Below are 22,834 nucleotides of genomic sequence, written 5' to 3'. Positions count from 1 at the left end.
GTTTCACAATTCTTTGGTTGCTTCCTGGTTTCTAGCCTAGGCCAAAATGATGTCCTACCTCCTAGGAGTCTTCATTGGCATTTTTTTTTATTGGGAGGAGGGGCTTTCTCAGCTAAGAACACCTGCTGTCCATGTCTGAGCTAAGGGCAGAATGATTCCAGGAAGTAAACTCAAGGTGGCAGCAACTAGAAATGCTAGGGGGTGATTTTTTAAAGTGATTTCACAACAAAATAAAGCATGGAGACATGGATGGATGGATGGATGGATGAGTTTGCTTTGAATATAAAAAACCTCTTCGGTTTGTGGTTTGCAGATGCAGTTAAGTTCTGCTTTAATTGATAGTTTGCACTGACCTTTTTTTCCATTTCATTGCAGTGACTGATGTGGAATTGAAAAGGCTGAAAGATGCTTTCAAACGGACATGTGGAGGTCCTTCTTATTACATGAGTCAGCAATGCTTCATCAGGGAAGTTCTAGGAGATGGAGTTCCTCCAAAAGTTGCAGAGGTAAGACATTTCATTACTCTCATGTCTTCTAGCTTCGGATAAAATAATTCTTTCATTTTACCCGCTGAAAACATATTGTAAAACATGAAACATTTTTTGCTTTTCAGCCATACAATGATGCTACATAGAGTACCCATATGCAGGCAATTATGAAGATGGGATTGGGTGTTTTTATTCCTAATTAAGTCATAATTACCTTATGTTTTGGGCAAACCTGACTCAGCTATTCAATGTGTGCAGACTCTATACCAGTGGACATTTACCCTGTCCTCAGGGCCCACTAACAGGCCAGGTTTTATGTATTGCCTTGGGGGGATGCAGACTATAATACTGCAATCACTGAGCAGCAAATGATATCACCTGTGATGTATTGCAGGTATCTTGCAAACCTGGCCTGTTGGTGGGCCCCGAGGACAGGGTTGATGACCACTGCTCTATACCATTGACCCCCGCCCCTCAGGTGCATAGTACTGTGTTAAAGCAAAGGTCGCTAACCCCCGGGTCCTGTTGGGGGTGCACTGTCCTCACCTTCCCCATCCTTTCTCAGACAGATGCCCCCTGCTTTCTGTAAACCATACTGCAGACCTCGGAACTAAGTGGTGATTTGCTGTGTTTCCCATTGGACCATTTATACCTCAGCACTCAATGTCTTATGTAGAATGGGGGGAAAACCTCAGTGATAGAAATGATGTCCAACTATGTAAGTACATGTCAGCCTGGCCTGTCTGAGGCCCCTTTCACACGATCGGACCGTTCAGGTCTGCCTGTCAGTTTTGACAGTGGACCCGAATGGCCGTTCCATGCAGTCCTATGGAGCATCGGATGTCAGCGGAGATATGTCCGCTGACATCCGACACGATCCGCCAAAATCGGACGGATGGCGATACGTCCCCATCCGTCCATGGCAGATCCGATGAGATCTGATGAAAATGGACATGCCGTCCGTTTTTATCAGATCGCTCCATAGAAGAAAGCTGCGCTGCACAAGCCCCTCCCCACTCAGTGAGCAAAAAGGGACTTGTCATCCGTCTGGTCATCGGAGAGATCTTCCGCTGTGCCGGCGGGAGCTGGCGGACTCCGTAGCGACCGCCTGTGTGGAAGAGGCCTTAGTTTGCAGGTAGGGGGATGTTAGTAATAACGGGCTGGGGCTCTGCACTGGTGGGGTTACATATCCCAGCATTCCCTGTATGGCAGTGTACATGGTGGAATAACATCCTACATGTTCCTGGATGCTTTGTTTGGCAGTATACATAGTTGAGCTGGCTCCTCCAGAAGGACTACATGTCCCAGCATTCATTTCAAACCGTATACATAGGTGAGTGAATCCCTCGTTTTGGCTGCAACCCCCCGCTTACCAATTCTTGATGGCTGCACTTGTTTTCTTTTTTAGACTTCCTTTTATTTTCACCTGGTGATCTAACCAGTAATTACATTTTTATATCTCCTTTTTTACATTCTACTTCTGTGTATAGCATGGGTCCAATATTCGTGGGTGTTTAGTTGTAAGTTGTGCTTTGTTGTTCTGCTATATAGTTGTTTTCATATCGATGGGTGGTCGCTCCTATAATTAAATTGATCATCTTTTTAATTGCTTCTTGGGCTATTCTGTTATATAGTGAATTATTTACTTCCCTAACAATCTAAAATAAACATTTTGATCACTTTCCCTGGAGTTTTTCAATATTCGCTACAAACCATCCAAGATATTGCTTAAATAAATAGAAATTAATGCGGTATATTCTCTGTGGAGTTTTGCAAAGGTTTTCTTTGTTTCTATAGATGTTTTAATTGAATTCATTTATCTCACAAGCACATTGAATATGATGTTTGTGATAAGTCCTTCCGCATCGAGGGGAGCTGAAGAGAATTAGCACTACGGATGGGTATTTTTTTAGCCTAAATGTTTTTTTCAATCTCTCTTATAAGCTGCTTGATATTGTTGCTATTATTGCCTAGTGAAATACCAATACAGGGTGTCTGGGATTTTGATGGCATTATATTAAAAAACGCATAAATATCTTCCATAAAAGTTACAAGTTTTATTTGCACATAGATAAAAGCATCAACTAAAAAGACTGGTTGTTATTAGTAGCATTGCTCATCTCTTATAGATACCACTTTTGTTATGAGCTTTAACCACTTCATATCCGGGCCAATTCTGACACTTCTCCTACATGTAAATATCAACTTTTTATTTTTTTGCTATACAATTACTTAGAATCCCCCCCAAAAAAAAAAAAAAATATATATATATATATAAATATTAGCAGAGGCCCTATAGAATAAAATGATGGGTGTTGCCATTTTTTTGTCGCACTGTATTTGCAGAGTGTTATTTTTAAACGCAATTTTTTGGGGAAAAAAATACACTTTAATGAATTAAAATAAAACAAAGCGCAATATTTACCACCAATATTTTGTATAATGCAAAACATGATGCTTTAAACGCCTTTACATGTTACCAGTTTAGACTTACACAGAAGGTCTGGTGCTAGAATTATTGCTCTCACTCTGATGTTTGCGACAATACCTCACGTGTGGTGCGACCACCATTTACATATACGCGCAGGAGTAATTTGTGTTCGCATTTGCGCGCAAGGAGGGGGTACTTTAAAAAAAAAATTATTTCATACAAAACTTTTTTGTTTTAAACATTTTTTTTCATTATTTTTGAATTAAATATAAAAATAAAAATTTGCGCTAGGTGCATATAATTAATAATTATTCAATAAGTGAATATAAACCGTGAAGGAAGTCCTGCGGCTGAGCACTTTAACCCTGATATGGGGCACAACAAATATAGATCTAAATAAGAGTGCAGCGCTGGATAGTAAACTGTATGATAAAAAAGTGATTATAAACATAAATTAAGTGATAAGTGCGCACTAAATCATCATAAACACACTAAGTACCAAACGTGCTAATAAAGTCCTCAAAAAGTGAACATGCAAATAAACTAATAAAGTGTCAACACAAATGTTCATAGGAGTAGATATCCAGTGAATAATTTCCAAAGTAGAAACATGGGATCAGCTTTCACCGTTCTTTTTGAATTGACTTTATTGCTATCACAAGGGATGAACAGCAGACAACAAATCCCTCCTCGGGCCTCCAATGCAGCCAATCGGACACCGATCGTTGTGATTGGCTGCTTTTCTGGCCACTAACAGCAAGGTAAACAAAGAGGCAGAACTGGAAGTGATGTCATACTTGTCGCTCCCAGTTTACGGGGTCACAGAGAAAGAGAAACAAAGTCAGTTCCTCTCTCTGATCCGTGCAGCCTTCGCCAGTCACATCGTTCCCAGGCTCCACGATCAGACGGCAGAGAATGGGAAAGGCAGTGGTGGGACCCCCTTCCGCCACCAGCAGAAGTGATCAAGTGGCTATTTTTTTATGCTGAAAACAGAATCGCTGGCTGAAAAATTCAATACCGGGATGATGCCTGTAAAACCCTGTGTTGTGTGTTTATTTTATTGACACTTTGCCTCCAGGTGAATGGGTAGGGGTACGATGTACCCCATATTCATTCACCTAGGGTGGGGGGCTGGTATCTGGGGGCCCCCTTATTAAAGGGAGCTCCCAGATTCTGATAAGCCCCCCCGCCCTCAGACCCCGACAACCAACGGCCAGGGTTGTCGGGAAGAGGCCCTGTCCTTATCAACATGGGGACAGGGTACTTTGGGGTGGGGGGGGCCCCCTGCCCCAGAGCACCCAACCCCCCTATGTTGAGGGCATGTGGCCTGGTACGGCTCAGGAGGGGGCGCTCGCTCGTCCCACTCCTTTCCTTACCAGCTTGGATACGGGTCTGGTATGGATTGTGGGGGAATTTCGACGTAGGGGGTTCTCCTTACAATCCATACCAGACCTAAGGGCCTGGTATGCCCCTGGGGGGGAACCCATGCCGGTTTTTCATTTAAAATTTGGCGTGGTGTTCCCCCTCATGATTCATACCAAACTCCACGGCTAGAATTGGCGGGAATCCAAGTCGGATCCCTGTCGCTTCTATGACGCGCTCGCTGGAAAGGGCTTTTCCTATTTCAGCGAGTGCGAGATGTCGGCACCATGTCGCCGAGAATCAGCGCGATGCCGTCGTGCTGGAAACACATTCTCGGCGACAGGTACTGTACATACAGTTTTATCTGTTTGCCTGCAGTCTTCTCTTATCTACATCAGTTCAAAGTTTGCCTGAGCTTTAAGAAAAGGGGGTGGAGAGCTAAAGTCACAATCTTCAGAGCTCAGTGAGGAGAACTTTGACAGCTGATTAGAGGAAAGAGACACACCCTCTTCTCACAGCACACAGAAACAGAGCTGAGGTTATCAATCCGTTGGATTGATCAATTGACACCTCTTGGTGTCAGGAAAACTTGTCAGAAGTGATTTATGCTGATAGCAGAACAAAGCAGCAGATAGAAATAACACGTACTGCTCTTGATTGAGACAAGTACACATTATAGAGGCAAATAATTAATATTTCATGTCTGAGGTTTACAACCACTTTATAGAAGAGTTCCACCCAAAAGTGGAACTTCCGTTTTAAGCACTCCTGTCAATTTTTTTTGGGGGGGGGGGGGGTTGTGTACCTTTTTTTTTTCTTGGGACTTCCTGTCCCACTTCCTGCTTCCTATCTTCGGCCACCTAGGCAACTCCTCCTCTCGCCCTAGGTGGCCCCTCCCTGCCAGCGATCTTCTGGGACACAACTCAGGTCCCAGAAGATCGGCTGGAGAGTGCAGCGTGCACCCAGCCGTGAAGCGGTAAGCTGTCACGGCCGGGTGCCCACAGTATTATGACGGCACTGAGGAGAGAAAGGGGGAGAGAAGTGAGCCTCCGGGCGGACGCATCGCTGGACCATGGGGCAGGTAAGTGTCAGTTTATTAAATGTCAGCAGCTATGCTTTTTGTAGCTGCTGACTTTTAATAAACAAAAAAACGTATGGAACTCCGCTTTAAGGACAGTGGCCAGACAAACATCAGCCCTTATGCCCCAGACAAACAGCGGGGGTTGCTGTCAGCCTGACATTAATTTAAGTAGGCTTAGTGGCCCCTGCTGATTGCATGCCCTTGTCATTCTGGCTGCAAGAATCGACTGCTTTCTGTGGCTGGAATCTAGTGGCTGCATGTAACCAGGCGTGTGAATGTGGCCTAAGGCACATTAATTTTTATAACGTAGCAACCAAGAGACCTATGCAATTCTTTTTTCGAGCGGTTTGCAGTTTGTAGAAACGCACTACAGTCTATTTAACGTGGCTTCCTATGGAGCATGTTCACATCTTTGCATTTTTCAGCTGCTGTGTTTTTGGAAAGGGTAAGGGACCTTTTTTTTTCTGCAGCAGTTTTCTTTTGCGTGCAATAGATTTCAATGGACCCGCACCAAAAATGCAAGTGTTTACAGGTTGCATCCTTAACAATAGATGAGACCTCAGCTGTCAGCGATTTCTGAATATAAAAAGGAAGCATTACCGGCAAAGAAAAAAAAAACGGCATGGGGTCCCTCTCCCACCCAATCCATACCAGGTCTTTTTATGTCTGGTATGGTAAAACAATAGTGCAGCGCTAAATGATGATGTGCATAATGGTTATAGTGGCACAAAAAATTAATACAAATATATATATATATATTTTTTTTTTATCAGTCTGTGTAAGAACCCTGTATCACAGTGAATGTGACATTGGATTAATGAATAAATCACACAATTCGGTATGTGAATTATAATTCCATAGAAAAAGTGATAAGTGAATACATTGACGTAAATTTTGAGTATATAGTTGTCTGAAGAGATCATCAAGGCATCACAATAGAAAGGTAAGTGTATCAAGGTACTCTTACCAGAGGGTGTGGCTGTTTTTACAACAGTAAGTCTCATGAGCATAGTGGTCTCGACGGACCTGAATCTCTGCACAGAGGATCAGATGAGATTAATACCACCAATCACAGGAACTAGACGGATACAACTTCCGATGCAGGACATATATGGAGAACCCCAGTGGGTTCACAGGGCAAATGGAAAAAAATGGAAAAGAAAAAGGTGCTCCAAATGGTGCAGGTCAAAAATAAACCGTGACAGTTTTTTTTTTAAATATATGAACAAAACATGGATAAAAAATGATCACGTGAGCAATAATAAAAGCAGTATGGGGTGCAAAATTTTAGATATAGATAGATAGATGGATATATAGATAGATAGAGATTTTATCTATCTCTATCTATCTATATCTCTACATCTCTCTCTCTCTATCTATCTATCTATCTATCTATCTATCTATCTATCTATCTATCTATCTATCTATCTATCTATCTATCTATCTATCTATCTATCTATATATATATATATATATATATATCTATATATATATATAATCTCAGACCAAAAAAAGTGTAGTGTAAACAAATTACTATAGGCAGTTTTGACCCCGCCCCTTAACTTTTTAACAACTGTCAGATAGTGGGAACCTTCGGCAGGAGTGGACTTTTTTTCTTGGGTCGTTGGTGGCAGGTGTCGTGATGAATTTACTTTGGGGATCTATTTTTATAATAAAGGAGTTGTCAAAAACTTGCCTACAGTCATTTTTTACACTACACATTATTTTGTTTGGTGAATGAGTTAGGGGTTCTGTGTACCCCATACTCATTCACATGTGGTGGGAGGATCTGCGGGCCCTCTTGTTAAAGGGGGCTTCTAGATTCTGATAAGTCTCCCGCCCGCAGACCCCCACAACCAACGGCCAAGGTTGTGGGGAAGAAAGCCTTGTCCCCATTAACATGGGGGACAAGATAGTGGTGGTAGGGGGGGGGGCAGAGCCCCTCTGCCTCAAAGCACACCCCATGTTGAGGGCATGTGGCCTTGTATGGTTCAGGAGGCCCTTTCTTGGCCTCCTGGGCTGCATGATTGGATAACAGTCTGCTATGAATTTTGGAGGACCCCACACCATTAAAAAAATAAATAAAATTAGCGTGGGGGTTTTCCTCAAAAGCCGTACAAGGCCCGAAGATATGGCACATCATTTTTGCTGGCAATTTCTTTCTTTACATTCAGATTTCAGCGGAGCTCCTCACGGACTGCCGATGACTCATTGGTTATTAACCCCTTAACCCCCCTGCCGCACGACTATTTACGTCCGCAAAATGGCACGGGCAAGCAGATGGGCGTATATATACGTCCCTGCCTTCTAGCGGGTGGGGGGTCTGATCGGGACCCCCCCTCTGCGTGCGGCGGGCGGATTCCCTCGGGGAGCGATCCGGGACGACGGCGCGGCTATTCGTTTATAGCCGCTCATTGCCTCCTGGGAAACAATGACACTCATTTCCCAGGAGTCTCTGGACATTACTGTGCCTAAAAATCGGCCAGCATGCACCTCTCCATGAAAACAAGGAAGAAACAGGAACTGGGCTTCAGATGCCCACACATATGATGGATACGGCCACAACATGAGCTGGAGCATATAAGGCAAGTGATTACAATGATTTGATTGGGGAGCCATTAATATGTTTAATGGAATGTTTAATGGAATTTATTTTAACTTGCAAAGAAAAAAAAAAAAAAATTATCCCCGGAACCCCGCTTTATCTGTCTCCTCAGTTTTTAAGTTGAAAACCACATGCAAAAATGCTTCAAAAATGCAAAATGCATTGGAGAACACATATATGTGAACCTGGCCTTAGAATGTGAATGCTCCAGTATCTATAGCAAATTTTTTTTTTTTATAATTCCAGGCCTATTCTGTGTACAGTAATATACAGCACAAATAGGAACAGGGAATTGTAGAGAACATTAACCCAACCAAGCTGCAATTCCAGAAAAAAGGTGAAATCGGTCGGTGAGCCATGGATGCCATTGCATTATTGGATGCTTGTAACCCACTGCATTCAGATTTCACAGATCATCTAGTATGAAAGAACAATAGAGGTATTTGAATTTCTGACGCCTCTGTTGTGTAACTTGCCCTCTGTTTGCTTCCAGTCATATTTAACCTGAAGCAGGTTGGTTGACCTTGAGCAATTTTTTTGGTGCTAGCATTTTATTTGTATGTACAGGGAGGAAAGGAGCCCATGGAGGTGTTACAGCATGAAAGGCAGGTGTGTGCATGAACACCGGAATACAGACAACAGTGATTTGGGTTGGAGGGATGTACTAAAGCAGTGTCTGGGTGGAAACTAAACCAGATTGGGTAGTCTGTGCTTCCCCTATGCATCTTTCTTTCCGGTTGTAACTAGAATGTAACTTTTTGGCTTAATGGTGTTGCTTAAAGCGGAGTTCCGGCCACAATTTCACTTTTTAAATATAAGTACCCCTGTAATACACAAGCTTAATGTATTCTAGTAAAGTTAGTCTGTAAACTAAGGTCCGTTTTGTTAGGTTGTTACAGCATTTAGACACTTTTTATAAAATAGAAATTGACTGGGGCCATCTTAAGTGTGGGCATCATGAAGCCAGACTGTATGACTTCCTGGATTTCAGCCTTGCAAATCTCGCACATGCTCAGTGCTGCACAAGCAGTGTCAGATCAGGTTTCAGCACCTGTGCTGTCCAAGTCACATGATTCTTTGAGACTGGGGAATGCACAGACTCCTGGAAAGTTACACCCACTACATTCCCAGGAGTCTGTGCAGTGTAGGTTAGGAAGCATTAAGCACCTAGGTGCAGGAAGTGGGAAGATTAACTATTCTGCCTAGCAACAACACTTTGAAGTCATCTAAAAAAAAAAAATTTTTTTCGTAAAGGACTAATGACATTTTTTTAAAACTACTGATGTAATGTTATATTTATGGGTGGAACTCCACTTTAACACTCGGTTTCTGGTTGCTATGGCTTGCACATTATCATTGCTCTGCCCTGTCCTGCTTATCAGATGGAAGCAGAAGTCCAGGAAGAACTTGTATCACTATTCTGTGTCACCTGTTTAAAAAGCAAGCTCCCGTTTGCTAGTTTCCTTATGTGTCTCAATTTATGTGCAATTCATTGCACCACGTCTGTGTGATAAACTCACTAGCTTGCCAATACTCCATTTATGCAAGTTGCTGTGTGTACTATAGTCAGAAGTTATTCCATTATCATAGTATATACAGTATTGTTCTCTACTACGCAGGCATTCCCTCCTATAACAATAATGTAACCTCTTCTTTGTGCTGTAATATGGAATGCTGGAGGACTGTGTAGTACATTGTTATTGTCTGGAAGGCAGTACAAAGGACTTTATGATGGTGAGCAAACCCATTTCTATGGTCACACTACTGTGTCAACACTTTAAAAAGTCTTACAAGATGTTTTTATTGACGCGTTTACCACTTTAAAGTGGAAATGAACCTAAAAAAAAGAAGAAGAAAGAGTTGACCGGTGGGATGTTTATATTCTGTTCATAGCTGCTTTTCTCTGCCCGTTTGTGTTAATGTGCAGTGAGCTACGCATGCACAGCTCGGTGTACATTTACGTCACCGGCCTGTGCCATGATGATGTCACTCCCAAGTCCTCGCGGTTTGACCAAGCGAATGGCCGAGCAGTCCAAACCCAGGCAGAAAACCAGGAGATGAACAAAGCACTTGTAACCAGCGGGAACGGTGACGGCACAGAGCTGGAGGGGATCATTTGACAGGTAAGTCTGCCATAATGGGCTAATACGCTGTGCATACTAGCACTTTATGGCTTTAAGCTCTTGGGGGCCCATGTGTGTATGTGTGTGTGTGTGTGTGTGTGTGTGTGTATGTATATATATATATATATATATATATATATATATATATATACTGCAGAGTTAATTTCCACTTTAAAGTGTAAACCCTAAAGCCTGGTACACCCTGCGGGTTGCATGAAACAAAAACTGGCAGCCCTGCTTGGAATCCACTGTACTAACCATGCAAGGTTAGTCCAGCGATCTCCCCCCGCTGAGCTGTTGTGCTCTGACAGGGGGACCCCCCCCCAGAACACTCCAATCAGTGTTCTCTGATATTGTCTGAGAGCGCTGATCGGGAGTCTGTCGGCTGCTGGTTTTCCAGCATGCAAATCCTACAGAAGCCAACCAAACAGCTGGCTTCTGTCGGACAGACTGACATACACACGGACCGAATGTCGGCCGGTATTTTTATTTTTTTACTGGCAAATATATCCCAACATTCTGCCCATGTGTATGGGGCTCATCAATGAACTCCTGATATTTTCTACCTTTTTTAGTATATTAAATATAGGATTCAAAAATAGTTGTCAATTATGTTAGTGTCCTGTGCGCTGTCCCTACACAAAGATCAGGCCATTTGCCTTTTTATCTAAAGCCGACCATACATGGTGCAAATTTATTTCCTGCAATCGTGGCTTGCAGAAAAAAAAATCACACAATTCCCCCATCAACACAGACCGTGCTAACAGGGGGAATCCCTCTTGCAGAGCCATTATCTGCTCCCGGCAGGGGTGGGTGGGGGAAGCCATTCAGCGTCAGGAGAAGACCGTGATTATTGCTAGTGGCTATAGCAGAGGCTAGCAATAATCTTAAGAGAATCCGGCAGGCTAGTTGTACCCAAGTCGATCGATCAACTTGATACATTCAGCCTGCCCATTAACAGTTCGAATCTTGGCCGGTTGCTTTTGAAACAACTGAGATTCAAGCCATGTATGGCCAGCCTTAGAAGCCAGTTCACACTTTTACATTGTGGTGGTGTGCACGGAAAAAGAATACTGCATGCAGTTTCTTTTCTGCGCGCTGTTGTGACCCAAACTACTGTGACACAACACTGCTGCAGTGAATAAGACTAAATGAAATACTACTTGTGATCGATGCATCTGCACTGTTCCTCCCAGAGCACACCAGCGGCAGCACATTCAGTGTAGCTTGCTGGTGTGAGCAAGCTCTAAAACCGCAAAAATAAATAAATAAGAATCCTTTAGTACAAAGTTTTACCGATTTAAAATATTGAAGGGATACCATTGCCTTTAATTCTATATACAACTTAGGCTTTGAAATTTTCCCTGCTACTATTAAATTTCATAACTATCTGTAGTGGTTCTAAAGGCTGACATTTTTTTTTTACCTTTTGTGCATTTTATGTACAAAGGTAAAAAAAAAAAACCTTCTGTATCCAACCCTCCTTATACTAACCTAAAGGCTGGAATTCACACCTATGCAAATCGGATACAGGTTTCCCGTCATCCAATTTGCATAGCAGAAAAATGGAGCCGGTTCACATATCTCTGGGGCGGCTGTGGAGCACACTGCACAGAAGCATTACTGCGGCCGGTTAGGTGTGAACTGAGCCTTAACCACCTCGATTCAGCGATGTGCATAAGAGCAGCGGCTCTCCTAGGTCTCTCCATCCACATTGTCTGAGACATAGCCAATGGCTCCCACTGCTGTTAATCTCAGCTAGTGAGGGGGGAGTGAGCTGAGTCTCGTTTTCTGTGTTTTATGGACCCAGACCCAGGCAGCGGGGCTTGGGAGCGACCTTGCATGAGTGCCTCTCTATCTATCTATCTATCTATCTATCTATCTATCTATCCCTATTAAAATGTTGGGTTTCTGTGATGTGAAAAAAATGAGACAAAGATTAATCATTTCAGAACTTTTTCCACCTTAAAGGGGTTGTTAAGGTAAATGTTTTTTCACCTTAATGCATCCTATGCATTAAGGTGAAAAAACATTCGACGGTACCGTCCCCCTCGAACCCCCGTTTTACTTACCTGACCCCTCGAAAGTTCCGCACGTGTCCACATGATCCTCTTCGGTTCCCAGCCTGGCTGTTGATTGACTAGGCTGCACGGATTAATAGCAGCGCAGCCATTGGCTGGCGCTGCTGTCAATCAGAGCGGATGATGCGGCGCGCCGGGGGGCGTGGCCGAGTGATACAGTCGGCGGCTATGCCCGCCGCTGTATCACGGGAGCGCGCACGCAAAAGCTTTCCACCATGCGAGCTCGCTCGCATGAAGGTGGAAAGCTTTGCGAGGAGAAGCAGAGACAGCCGCAGAGGGACCCCAGAAGACCGGATTCGGGGACACTGTGCAAAACGAGCTGCACAGTGGAGGCAAGTATAACATGTTTGTTATTTAAAAAAAAAAAAAATTCTGCCTTTAGTGTTCCTTTAAGCCCAGGTTCACCCTGACTGCAGGAATGAAATCATGCAAGTTCAGCTGTGTGGGTTTCTACACAGATGTCAATGGAAATCGCACCCCGAAATCGCCAAAAGTCGTACAGAAACTACTTTTGGGAATCGATGCAGCGCTTCACTGATTTCATACACTGCAATTGCCGCTGATTTGGCATGCAATTTGCCAAATTTCGGTCCACTACTAGCTGCAAAATAAGCCCCACCCCGAAAAAAAGGTCTAGTTAAAGTCCTTGTAAAATCATGTAATCCACGCTGTAAAATAATTCTTTAATGTCCAGTGTGTGTCTTTATGTAACATTTATTGTAGAAAATACCTTATTTACAGCACTGCTGGGCGGTCATGTGACCCCCGGAGGTCTCCTCCTTTCCTCCCGTCTGATGTCAGTGGCCCCTCCCTCTGCAGTGCTGGAAGCAGGGCTGACGTCAGCCGGGATCTCGGCATCTCCCTCATGAGTGCTCGGATCGAGGAAGAAGAGCTCCGGCAAGTCATGTGAGTGCCCAGTGGCGCTGTAAATAAGGTATTTTCTACATTGTTAAATAAAGACACTGAACCTTATGTAATCCATTTACAGAGCGGATTAAATGATTTTAAAATTTCTTTAACTAGGGTTTTTAGTGGGAAATGCAAAGATGCTGACAGAGGGACAGGGGGAGAGAAGACGGGGGGGAAAATTATGACATCCCCTGAAAATAAGCCCCAATGTCTTTTTTTGTAGCTAAAATTAATATAGACTGGGTCTTATTTTCGGGGGAAACACGGTAGGTCACATTAAAGGTGGAAAAAGTTATGAAATGATTTATCTTTGTCTCATTTTTAAACATCACAAAAATTCTGACATATTTACAGGGGTGTGTAGACTTTTTATATATGTATATGGACATCATAAATATATGGACAGTATTTACACCACTTACAAGTCCCCTCTTCCGTATGGATGTATTCTTTCTACAGTCAGTTTTAGGGCATTCGGAAATAAAAATACCTAATGCTCTATTTTGTAAGAAATGTCCGCACTTCTGAGTGATGGTTTACATTTTATGATGCATTTTACTACATTGTAAAAGTTTTCTTACTAGATGACTGTCCCTCTCTGCACTCTGTTTCTTAAACAGTAAATCTTTACGAGGGCTATCCTTATCCTTCAATTTGACCGGTCATTTCTGATTGCGTTCTTTTCTCTTAAATCCCTGCATCTCCAGTGCCATTCAGTCTACAGCTGTACAACTTCTTTGGGCTTTGTGTGAAACCCATCCAGAGCTTCCCTTCTAGTTTTTTTTTCCACTCTCTTCGTGTCCCAGAGACAGAACCAGAATACAGGTCTGCGTTGGGAGATTCCGGTCCATTCCTGTTCTGGTGACAACTTTATTTAAAACTTCTCTTTCCTTCCTTAGTGGTCACAAGACCAGAAGGGGAGAGTGAATGCAGACACGAATGTCAACAACCCCATACCTCACTGACTCATTATTTTCCAAGGTGATAGTTGGGGGCTCAAATGTGAGAAGAAGCCTGCACACTAGGTTTGAATCCAGGAAGTTTAATGAAATCCCATGTCAAAGTCAATGTTTCGGGGAGAGCTTTTCTTTATCCAGGTGACTGTCCTTTTTTTTTAATAAAGAATAAAAAATAACCGTGCACTTGTGCAAGAAGTTGTTGAAACCATGAAGTACTAGAGCTGCACACACATACAGTAAGAGACCGTATCCCTCCCTTTAAACGTATACATAAATAGTAGGGTTGTCCCGATACCACTTTTTTAGGACTGAGTACAAGTACCGATACTTTTTTTCAAGTAGTCGCCGATACCGAATACCGATACTTTTTTTAAATGTGTCCCCAAATGCAGCCATGTCCCCCCCATATGCAGCCATGTCCCCCACATATGCAGCCATGTCCCTCTAGCCATGTCCCTCACATATGCAGCCATGTCCCTCTAGCCATGTCCCTCACATATGCAGCCATGTCCCTCTAGCCATGTCCCTCACATATGCAGCCATGTCCCTCTAGCCATGTCCCTCACATATGCAGCCATGTCCCTCTAGCCATGTCCCTCACATATGCAGCCATGTCCCTCTAGCCATGTCCCTCACATGCAGCCATGTCCCTCTAGCCATGTCCCTCACATGCAGCCATGTCCCTCTAGCCATGTCCCTCACATATGCAGCCATGTCCCTCTAGCCATGTCCCTCACATATGCAGCAATGTCCCTCTAGCCATGTCCCTCACATATGCAGCAATGTCCCTCTAGCCATGTCCCTCACATATGCAGCAATGTCCCTCTAGCCATGTCCCTCACATATGCAGCAATGTCCCTCTAGCCATGTCCCTCACATATGCAGCAATGTCCCTCTAGCCATGTCCCTCACATATGCAGCCATGTCCCTCTAGCCATGTCCCTCACATATGCAGCCATGTCCCTCTAGCCATGTCCCTCACATATGCAGCCATGTCCCTCACATATGCAGCAATGTCTCTCTAGCCATGTCCCTCGATGCGGCGGCGCGATGCGGCGGCGGGGGGGGAGGGGGGGAAGTATTCTATTTAGGTATCGGGGGTATTTGCGCGAGTACGAGTACTCCCGCAAATACTCGGTATCGGTCCCGATACCGATACTGGTATCGGTATCTGGACAACCCTAATAAATAGTGTTGCGCTGTAACTGAAAAATAATTATAACATAAATTAATTAAATGAGAATAAAGTTTATAAACATCAAAAAGTCTCAATCTGTGTCCCTGAAATAGTGCTCCTTTAAATGAAGTTCGACGCCAAATACTTTGTCGCCAGCGACACCCAATCTGTGATTAAAGGTAACCGCTTACCAAAGCTATATGCCCCCACCTTTCTCAAGTGACGTCCTATAGAAACAATCCAAATCCGTCACTTTAAGTTCCCAGCGATCATATATCTCTACGAGGTCACCAACTGAATCGATAAACCAAAACTATACAAATGGGTAGTCATGCAAAAAGAACAGAGATGCGCTTCTATGTAGTGTAGTTGGTGACTACGTTTAAAAAAAAAAAGCCAATGCACTTATAAAAGGTTAAAATCAAATGTGCATACAGATCACCATGCCAGCAAGGTTCTCACAGTTGGGCCTCATGCACACTGGATGTTTTTTTGATGTTTTTACAGTAGCTGTTTTTGGCTTAACGTTTTTGATCCATTGAAAAAAAAAAAATCGTGAAAAAAAAAGAAGCTAAAAAAAGCTAAAAAACTCTATGGCAAAAACATTGAAAAGAGTTGAAAAACTCACTGCAAAGCTACTGGCGTTTTTATAACGTTATTTTAACGTCCGGTGTGCATGAATTTTCCGACAACAAATATTTGAGAGCTGGTTCTCAATTTTTACGACAACAAAAGTTCTTGTCGGAAATTACGATCGTCTGTATGCAATTCCAACACACAAAAATCTTACACATGCTCGGAATCAATCCTACGCATGCTCGAATTATTAAACTTCATTTTTCTCGGCTCGTCATAGTGTTGTACGTGATCGCATTAACGTTCGGAATTTACGACAACATTTGTGTGACCGTGTGTATGCAACACAAGTTTGAGCCAAAATTCATGGTTTTGTTGTCGCAATGTCCGATCGTGTGTATGCGGCATTAGGCTCCGTTCACTCCTATGCAGGCTTGCAGTGCTTGTGCTGTATTGCACTTCGTGTTTAGGGCAGCCCATTAATTTTAGTGGGCTGCCCTATGGACAAAAATTGCACAAAGGTGCATGATCCCCCCCCCCTTTTTTTAACTGTTTCACTCCAAAACACATGGTACTTTGTTCCCATGAAATTTGACGCACACATTAGCAGGGTGCGTTGGGGTATCATTATGAATTAATGGCACAACTGTGCGCTTGCAAGAGCGGTTTCCTTTTTGTGCATTGCAGGGATGTGTGCTATTGATTTTGTGAACTTATCTATATGCCCTGTACACACTATAAGAAAATCGGGCGAACGTTTTCGTCCGTGGAACATTCATATGATTTTCTTGATAACGTCAGCTTGTGACGAAACGCGTCTGGGAGGCTGCGTCAGTGACGTCACCACGCTCGGGAGGAAGGGCTCCTGTTTGCCGGCCGGCTTTTTCAACTTTTAAATACATTGGCTGTTTTTATTCATTGCTGCTGTAAGTAGACTACTTTTTAATAAATTTGGTTACTGTACTGTATTACGCTATATGCGTCCTCTTTTCTATACACTTCCTCCATTGGATCGACTGTGATCTATCGATTGTGACGCTGCGGACTCCTGATCTGGGATCCCTGGAGAAATTAAAGGCCGAGGCTGGGTTAAAGCCATCCGCTTTGATTCCTTACCTTCTGGTAAGAGGCTTTGATTTTCAGGTGGAGGAATTTCACATACTGCATGCATGTCACCGGGTGTTGGAGGAATTTACATCCATCGTCACATCATTGTACCACATTATATGGAACCTGTGTCCTTGTACCACCAAGTGCATCTTTGGCCTCTGCATAAGAGCTCATTGACTTTTTCCATTGTTATTACTTCTACCTTCAGTAGTGGACTTGTTTAACCATTTCTTGGCGCGGCTTTTTGGGTTTTTTATGTTTATTTGTGTACTTCACACGACAGCTGCTGCCTTGGTGTTTATTGTGTTGTAGCGCAGTCTTTTTGTTTTTCTCTATATGATTTTCTTTACACAACATTCGACAGCCGATTTTTGACTTTCCGAATGAAAATCTAATTTCCTAAGGAACAAACTGTCTGAGAACAGGACAAACCAATTTAGTTTTAATGTGTACCGCTTAGTACAACAATGTCTGTACGAGAAATATCAGATACGAAAAACAGCGCATGATCAAAAACCATAAATAAATAAAAAAAAAAGCCTTTGTCGTATGAGACATTTCAAACATTATTTTGGTTCCGGCTTGCTGTGAAACATTGAGGAAAACCAGCCGATCGTTCGCCTGATTTTCTCATAGTGTATAGGAATACCAGTGAAAATGATCAAATAATTTTATGGTCGGTAAATGTTTTGTAACTTTTTTTGTTTCTTTGTTAAGCTTGTAACTTCATGCTAAGTAGGGGACAATCGAACTATTAGGCTCCATGCACACTGGGCTTAAAAAAACGTCTGTTCTTTTTGGAGAAAAAAACGTCCATATAGAGCATTTTTTGTACAAAGTTTAGATGAGTTTAGGAGAGTTTTACGTTTTTTTTTCCTGCCTCTAAACGTTGTTCTCAGATATATGCCTGTAAACGTCCTAATGTGTATGGACACAAAAGATAACATTGATTTGCTTCTACAGGCAGACCACAAAACTCCTGTAGAAGCAACATTTTATATTCCAGTGTGCATAGTCATTTTGTTATACTGGAAGCCCCTCTAATTACCTGTATCTTGGATGGTCAATGCTAGGCCACCATAACAAGCTAATAGCAGAATTGTGTTTACCTAAAATAGAGGTATTTCTCTACTTAAAACGATTATCTGCTTAGGAAATGATGATACGCCCTATTGATTCGTGGGAAGTATAGATTTTATGATGGAACTGTGGTAATAATGCATTTCAGACGTAAACTGGTAATGCAGCTGCTTACAGGATCACCACTAACAGATTGCTTTATTATTTTTCCCTTTTGGCGAGCGAGATGAATAACTTATTGGTTTTGTGTGTTAGCAGAGTATCTGTACCAATGCTGAAATCTTGTTATACCCAATGACTCCCTTCTTAGAATAGTGCTGAATATACGGGCTAACACAAGGTTGAACATTCACACCTGAGCGTAGCGTCTTTGAGCATTTTTTTTTCCAGCATTTTTTTTTATGCACGGTTTTGGTGCATATTTATGCGTGACGTGCACCTTTTTTATACAGTGCTTTTTGGTGTTTTTTTTAATAGCCAATAGAGAAAACTATCATCTGTTGCATCATTTGTTGCTAGGTATTTCAGCTTTTTTAGCTTTTTCCATTAGCTTTTTTTTTGTTTCTTTTTTAATTCATTAATTTAAATAAATAAATAAATAACCCCTAACCTTTTAACTTAACCCTTATTAAAATAACTAAACACTCTAACCGTAACACAAAAAAAAACAATTATTGTAATTCGGGTTTGGGTGCTTTATTATTATTATTATTATTATTATTATTATTATTAACCACTTAAGGTCCGGACCAATATGCTGCTACATGACCCAAGGGGTTTTTACAATTCGGCACTGCGTCGCTTTAACAGACAATTGCGCGGCCGTGTGACCTGGCTCCCAAACAAAATTGGCGTCCTTTTTCTCCCCAGAAATAGAGCGTTCTTTTGGTGGTATTTGATCACCTCTGCGGTTTTTATTTTTTGCGCTATAAACAAAAATAGAGCGAAAATTTTGAAAAAAATTCAATATTTTTTACTTTTTGCTATAATAAATATCCCCCAAAAACATATATAACATTTTTTTTTCCCCTCAGTTTAGGCCGATACGTATTCTTCTACCTAGTTTTGGTAAAACAAATCGCAATAAGCGTTTATCGATTGGTTTGCGCAAAATGTATAGCGTTTACAAAATAGGGGATAGTTTTATTGCATTTTTATTAATTTTTTTTTTTTTTACTACTAATGGCGGTGATCAGCGATTTTTTTTAGTGACTGCGACATTATGGCGGACACTTCGGACAATTTTGACACATTTTTGGGACCATTGTCATTTTCACAGCAAAAAATGCATTTAAATTGCATTGTTTATTGTGAAAATGACAGTTGCAGTTTGGGAGTTAACCACAGGGGGCGCTGAAGGAGTTGGGGTTCACCTAGTGTGTGTTTACAACTGTAGGGGGGTGTGGCTGTAGGACTGACGTCATCGATCGAGTCTCCCTATAAAAGGGATCACTCGATCGATACGCCGCCACAGTGAAGCACGGGGAAGTCGTGCTTACATACGGCTCTCCCCGTTCTTCAGCTCCGGGGAGCGATCGCGATGGAGCGGCTAGAAACGAATAGCCGCGCCGTCGTCCCGGATCGCTCCCCGCGGGAATCCGACCTCCGCATGTAGCGGGGGGGTCCCGATCGGACCCCCGACCCACGTCTAGGCAGGGACGTACAGGTACGCCAATGTGCCTGTACGTGCCATTCTGCCGACGTACATATACATGCGGCGGTCGGGAAGTGGTTAATATTATTATTCTATTTATATTAAGGTTAGGGATTAATTATTATTTATGTATTATTATATATTATTCATTTACTTAGAGCCGGTTCACACAGGGGCGACTCGTCAGGTGACTCAGCCGCCTGACAAGTTGCGCTCCGCTCTATTTAATGGAACCGTTCTAATAGGAGCGACTAAAGTCGCTCCGACTTAGAAATAGATTCTTGTACGACTTTGGGTGCGACTCGGGGCGACTTGCATTGACTTTAATACATAAGCCATTTTGAAAGTCGCCTCTGAAGTTGTCTTGATATCGCCTTGCCGAGTCGCCTCCAAAGTCATGCCGCCCCTGTGTGAACCGGCTCTTACTTTACTATTTATGATAATTTTTGTTAATTGTATATTTATTTTACATTTATTCGTATATTATTACTATTTTATTTTTAAAATGTTTTTGAGCAGAAAATCGCGCCAATACGCGCAAAAAAACCCCCAAAACCATGCGAATGCACACAAAAACGCCCAAATGGCTTATATATTTAATGCTTTGCCAGCAAGGTGAATTTGATTAGAAGCGGAGTCTGCAGTTTTAGGAAATTTTAGGAAAACGAGGCAATGTACTATGCAGAATGTCCTTACTATCAATATACACATGTAAAAAAAAATATGTTCAAGTTTAGGATTTACTTGAATGATGCTATTGAAAAAGAAAAGTGATAAAATATATATATATTTTTTTTTCCCTTGATGTAGCATGAGTAACAAAGAATTGAAAGCACTCACAAGCTGTCATAATCTTGTTTCACAATTTGTAAACCAACCCAGTGTTAGATCTACTGTGCATGACGAGACACACCTTGTTATAGGTTGCTTGTGTTAATATAGGCGTATAGTTCTTTAAATTATGATCCTTGTTTTAGGAGGTGTCTGGAAACAGTATATCATTTGAATATATAAATTGACAGGCAGCCAGCTATTGCTAAACTGTTGTGTGACTTTATAGGAGAGATATATGACTAGTTCCTTATTCAGAAATGGGTTGTTTTCTTTTTAATAGAACTAAAGGTTGGCTTCCCACCTTTTGTGTTGTAGTAACATGTATTCTACTCCGATGCATGGTAACACATGAACGGCAGTTACTAGTTACATAGATTGTAAACCAATTTAAAAGGGTACCTCGTGCTTGATTGTATATAAGTTGGAGCTGCTGCACACCATTACACCTGAATACCAGGTCTGAAGTAATAGATAATAAATCAAAAAAAGGTGCACTGCCTCCTTAAATAACACTCCATTCTTAAAGTGATACTAAAGTCTATTTTTTTCATAAAAAAAAAAAAACAACCTATTTCACTTGCCTTCTCTGTACAGTGGTTTTGCAGAGAGCAGCCCTGATCCTTCTTTTCTCGGATCCCTCGCCGGCGTTCCAGGTACATTTTTCCTGCCGAGTGCACCCACAGCAAGCAATTTCGAGCTGCTGCTGCGTGTCCATTCAGATGTGGAGCGGTGGTTCGTCCCTCTCTCCTCATTGGCTAACTGACTGAAAGCAGCGGGAGCCAATGGCACCCCACTGCTATCTCAGTCAATGAGGGAGTGTCCTGGGCAGAAAAGTCTCTCATGCAACATTGCTGGATCGAGATGGGATCAGGTTAATTAGAGGGGCTGCTGCACGCAGAGTGTTTTTTTTATCTTAATGCATAAAAGGCATTAAGATAAAAAAAACTTCTGACTTTAGAACCCCTTTAAAATAAAATAAACACATGTGCAAGTGAACAAAAACTTAATTCCATACCCCACAAATATAATAAAAATGTATAAAATAAGGCAAAACTACCTGCAATTAATATACTTCAATACCAACTTATTAAAGAATAAAATTTTATGTGTAAACAATAAAGAAACATTTAGTAAATCACTCATAATAAAGAGTCCACAATCCTTGAGTCCATTATTGTGCAAAAATAAAGTGCTCTGTGCTCCAATAAAAAATAGTGCACTGGTGCCTAAAGTGCTTGTGAGATAATATGGCCTCTTGCCAGACCCCAATGATCTCAAGTTATATAGACCACTTGCGCTAGTGTAGTTTAGAGGAGCCAACGCTTTTAGTCTTGGGTCCCCTTTCAGAACAGTGACCCCAGCAGCTATAATTGGCAGCAAAGTCTCCAGCCCCTGCTTTAAAAGGGTTGTAAAGCTTTGTGCTTTTTTACCTTAATGCATCCAATGAATTGAGGTGAAAAAACACCTTGCACTCTTAGGCCCCCCAGCACTCCCCCTGTCATACTTACCCCGGCCTCGAAACTCTGTGGGCGTGATGCTTTTCTCCAGCTTGAGGTGGCTCTTCATTGGAGATTGGTAGCAGTGCAGCCATTGGCTCCCACTGCTGTCAATCAAATCAATGATGTGGTGCACCGGGGGCGGGGCCGAGTGATACACTTGTCAGCTTTGGCCCCTGGGTGACATCATTTGTGATGAAACGGTGTAGGGAGGAGCGGCGTGCTGACGTCACCACGATACAACGCATCAGTCCTGGAAGGAACAGGCAGATAGTGAGAGCCGGCTGGCTTGAATTTTGTGACATGCTTTTTATCTACAAAGTAATTGTAAGTGTACATCCTTGTTTTATAAAATAAAATCCATACAGTATCACACTATGGTAGCCTTTATATTTTCATGGGGAACCACTAATCTCTGAGAAACACTGAGGATTTCCGGTGCAGAGGACTCAAAAGTGTCTGCGCTATACCATTAAGAGACCCAGGGCTGGGGTAATTGGCCACAAGCGGTTACGATCTCCTGACAAGAGATCTATATAGCTGATAAGCAGCTTTGATATAAAAGGTGGGAGGATCCTTTCCTATATTATTCCATCACTTCTTCTTGGATGTGTATCTGTTTGAAGTCACCGTTGATCAACACATTGAAGAATTGCTTTTAGAACTGTGTCCTATCGCTTACCGTGTGGAACCCACTGTTTTTGTTATCATTGACTACAGTGACATGGACATTTGGAAGGGCATTTTTTTTTCTTTTTATGTGACATGGACATTTGGAAAGGCATTTATTTTGTTTTTATGTGACATGCATGTATCATCTGGGCCCACTATTGTTTTGTCACATCACTTTGGATTTAAAGGAAGAATC

The 22,834-nt window shown here is 42.2% G+C and overlaps 1 protein-coding gene across 2 annotated transcripts in view; it reads left to right on the top strand.

Annotated features, from left to right (window-relative positions):
* The window catches only part of USP32 (ubiquitin specific peptidase 32), a 265,092-nt gene that overhangs the window by 63,275 nt on the left and 178,983 nt on the right, over positions 1 to 22,834 (top strand). For both annotated transcript variants that reach the window (XM_040336910.1, XM_040336911.1), the window contains exon 2: positions 376 to 506. In XM_040336910.1, coding sequence (XP_040192844.1) covers positions 376 to 506 — 131 coding nt within the window. The remainder of the gene's footprint in view (positions 1 to 375; positions 507 to 22,834) is intronic.

This window comes from Rana temporaria, chromosome 2, assembly GCF_905171775.1.
Source record: "Rana temporaria chromosome 2, aRanTem1.1, whole genome shotgun sequence".
Classification (NCBI taxonomy): Eukaryota; Metazoa; Chordata; class Amphibia; order Anura; family Ranidae; genus Rana; species Rana temporaria.
Note: the sequence above shows the minus strand (reverse complement) of the source record. Positions and strands in the feature narration are given on the sequence as shown.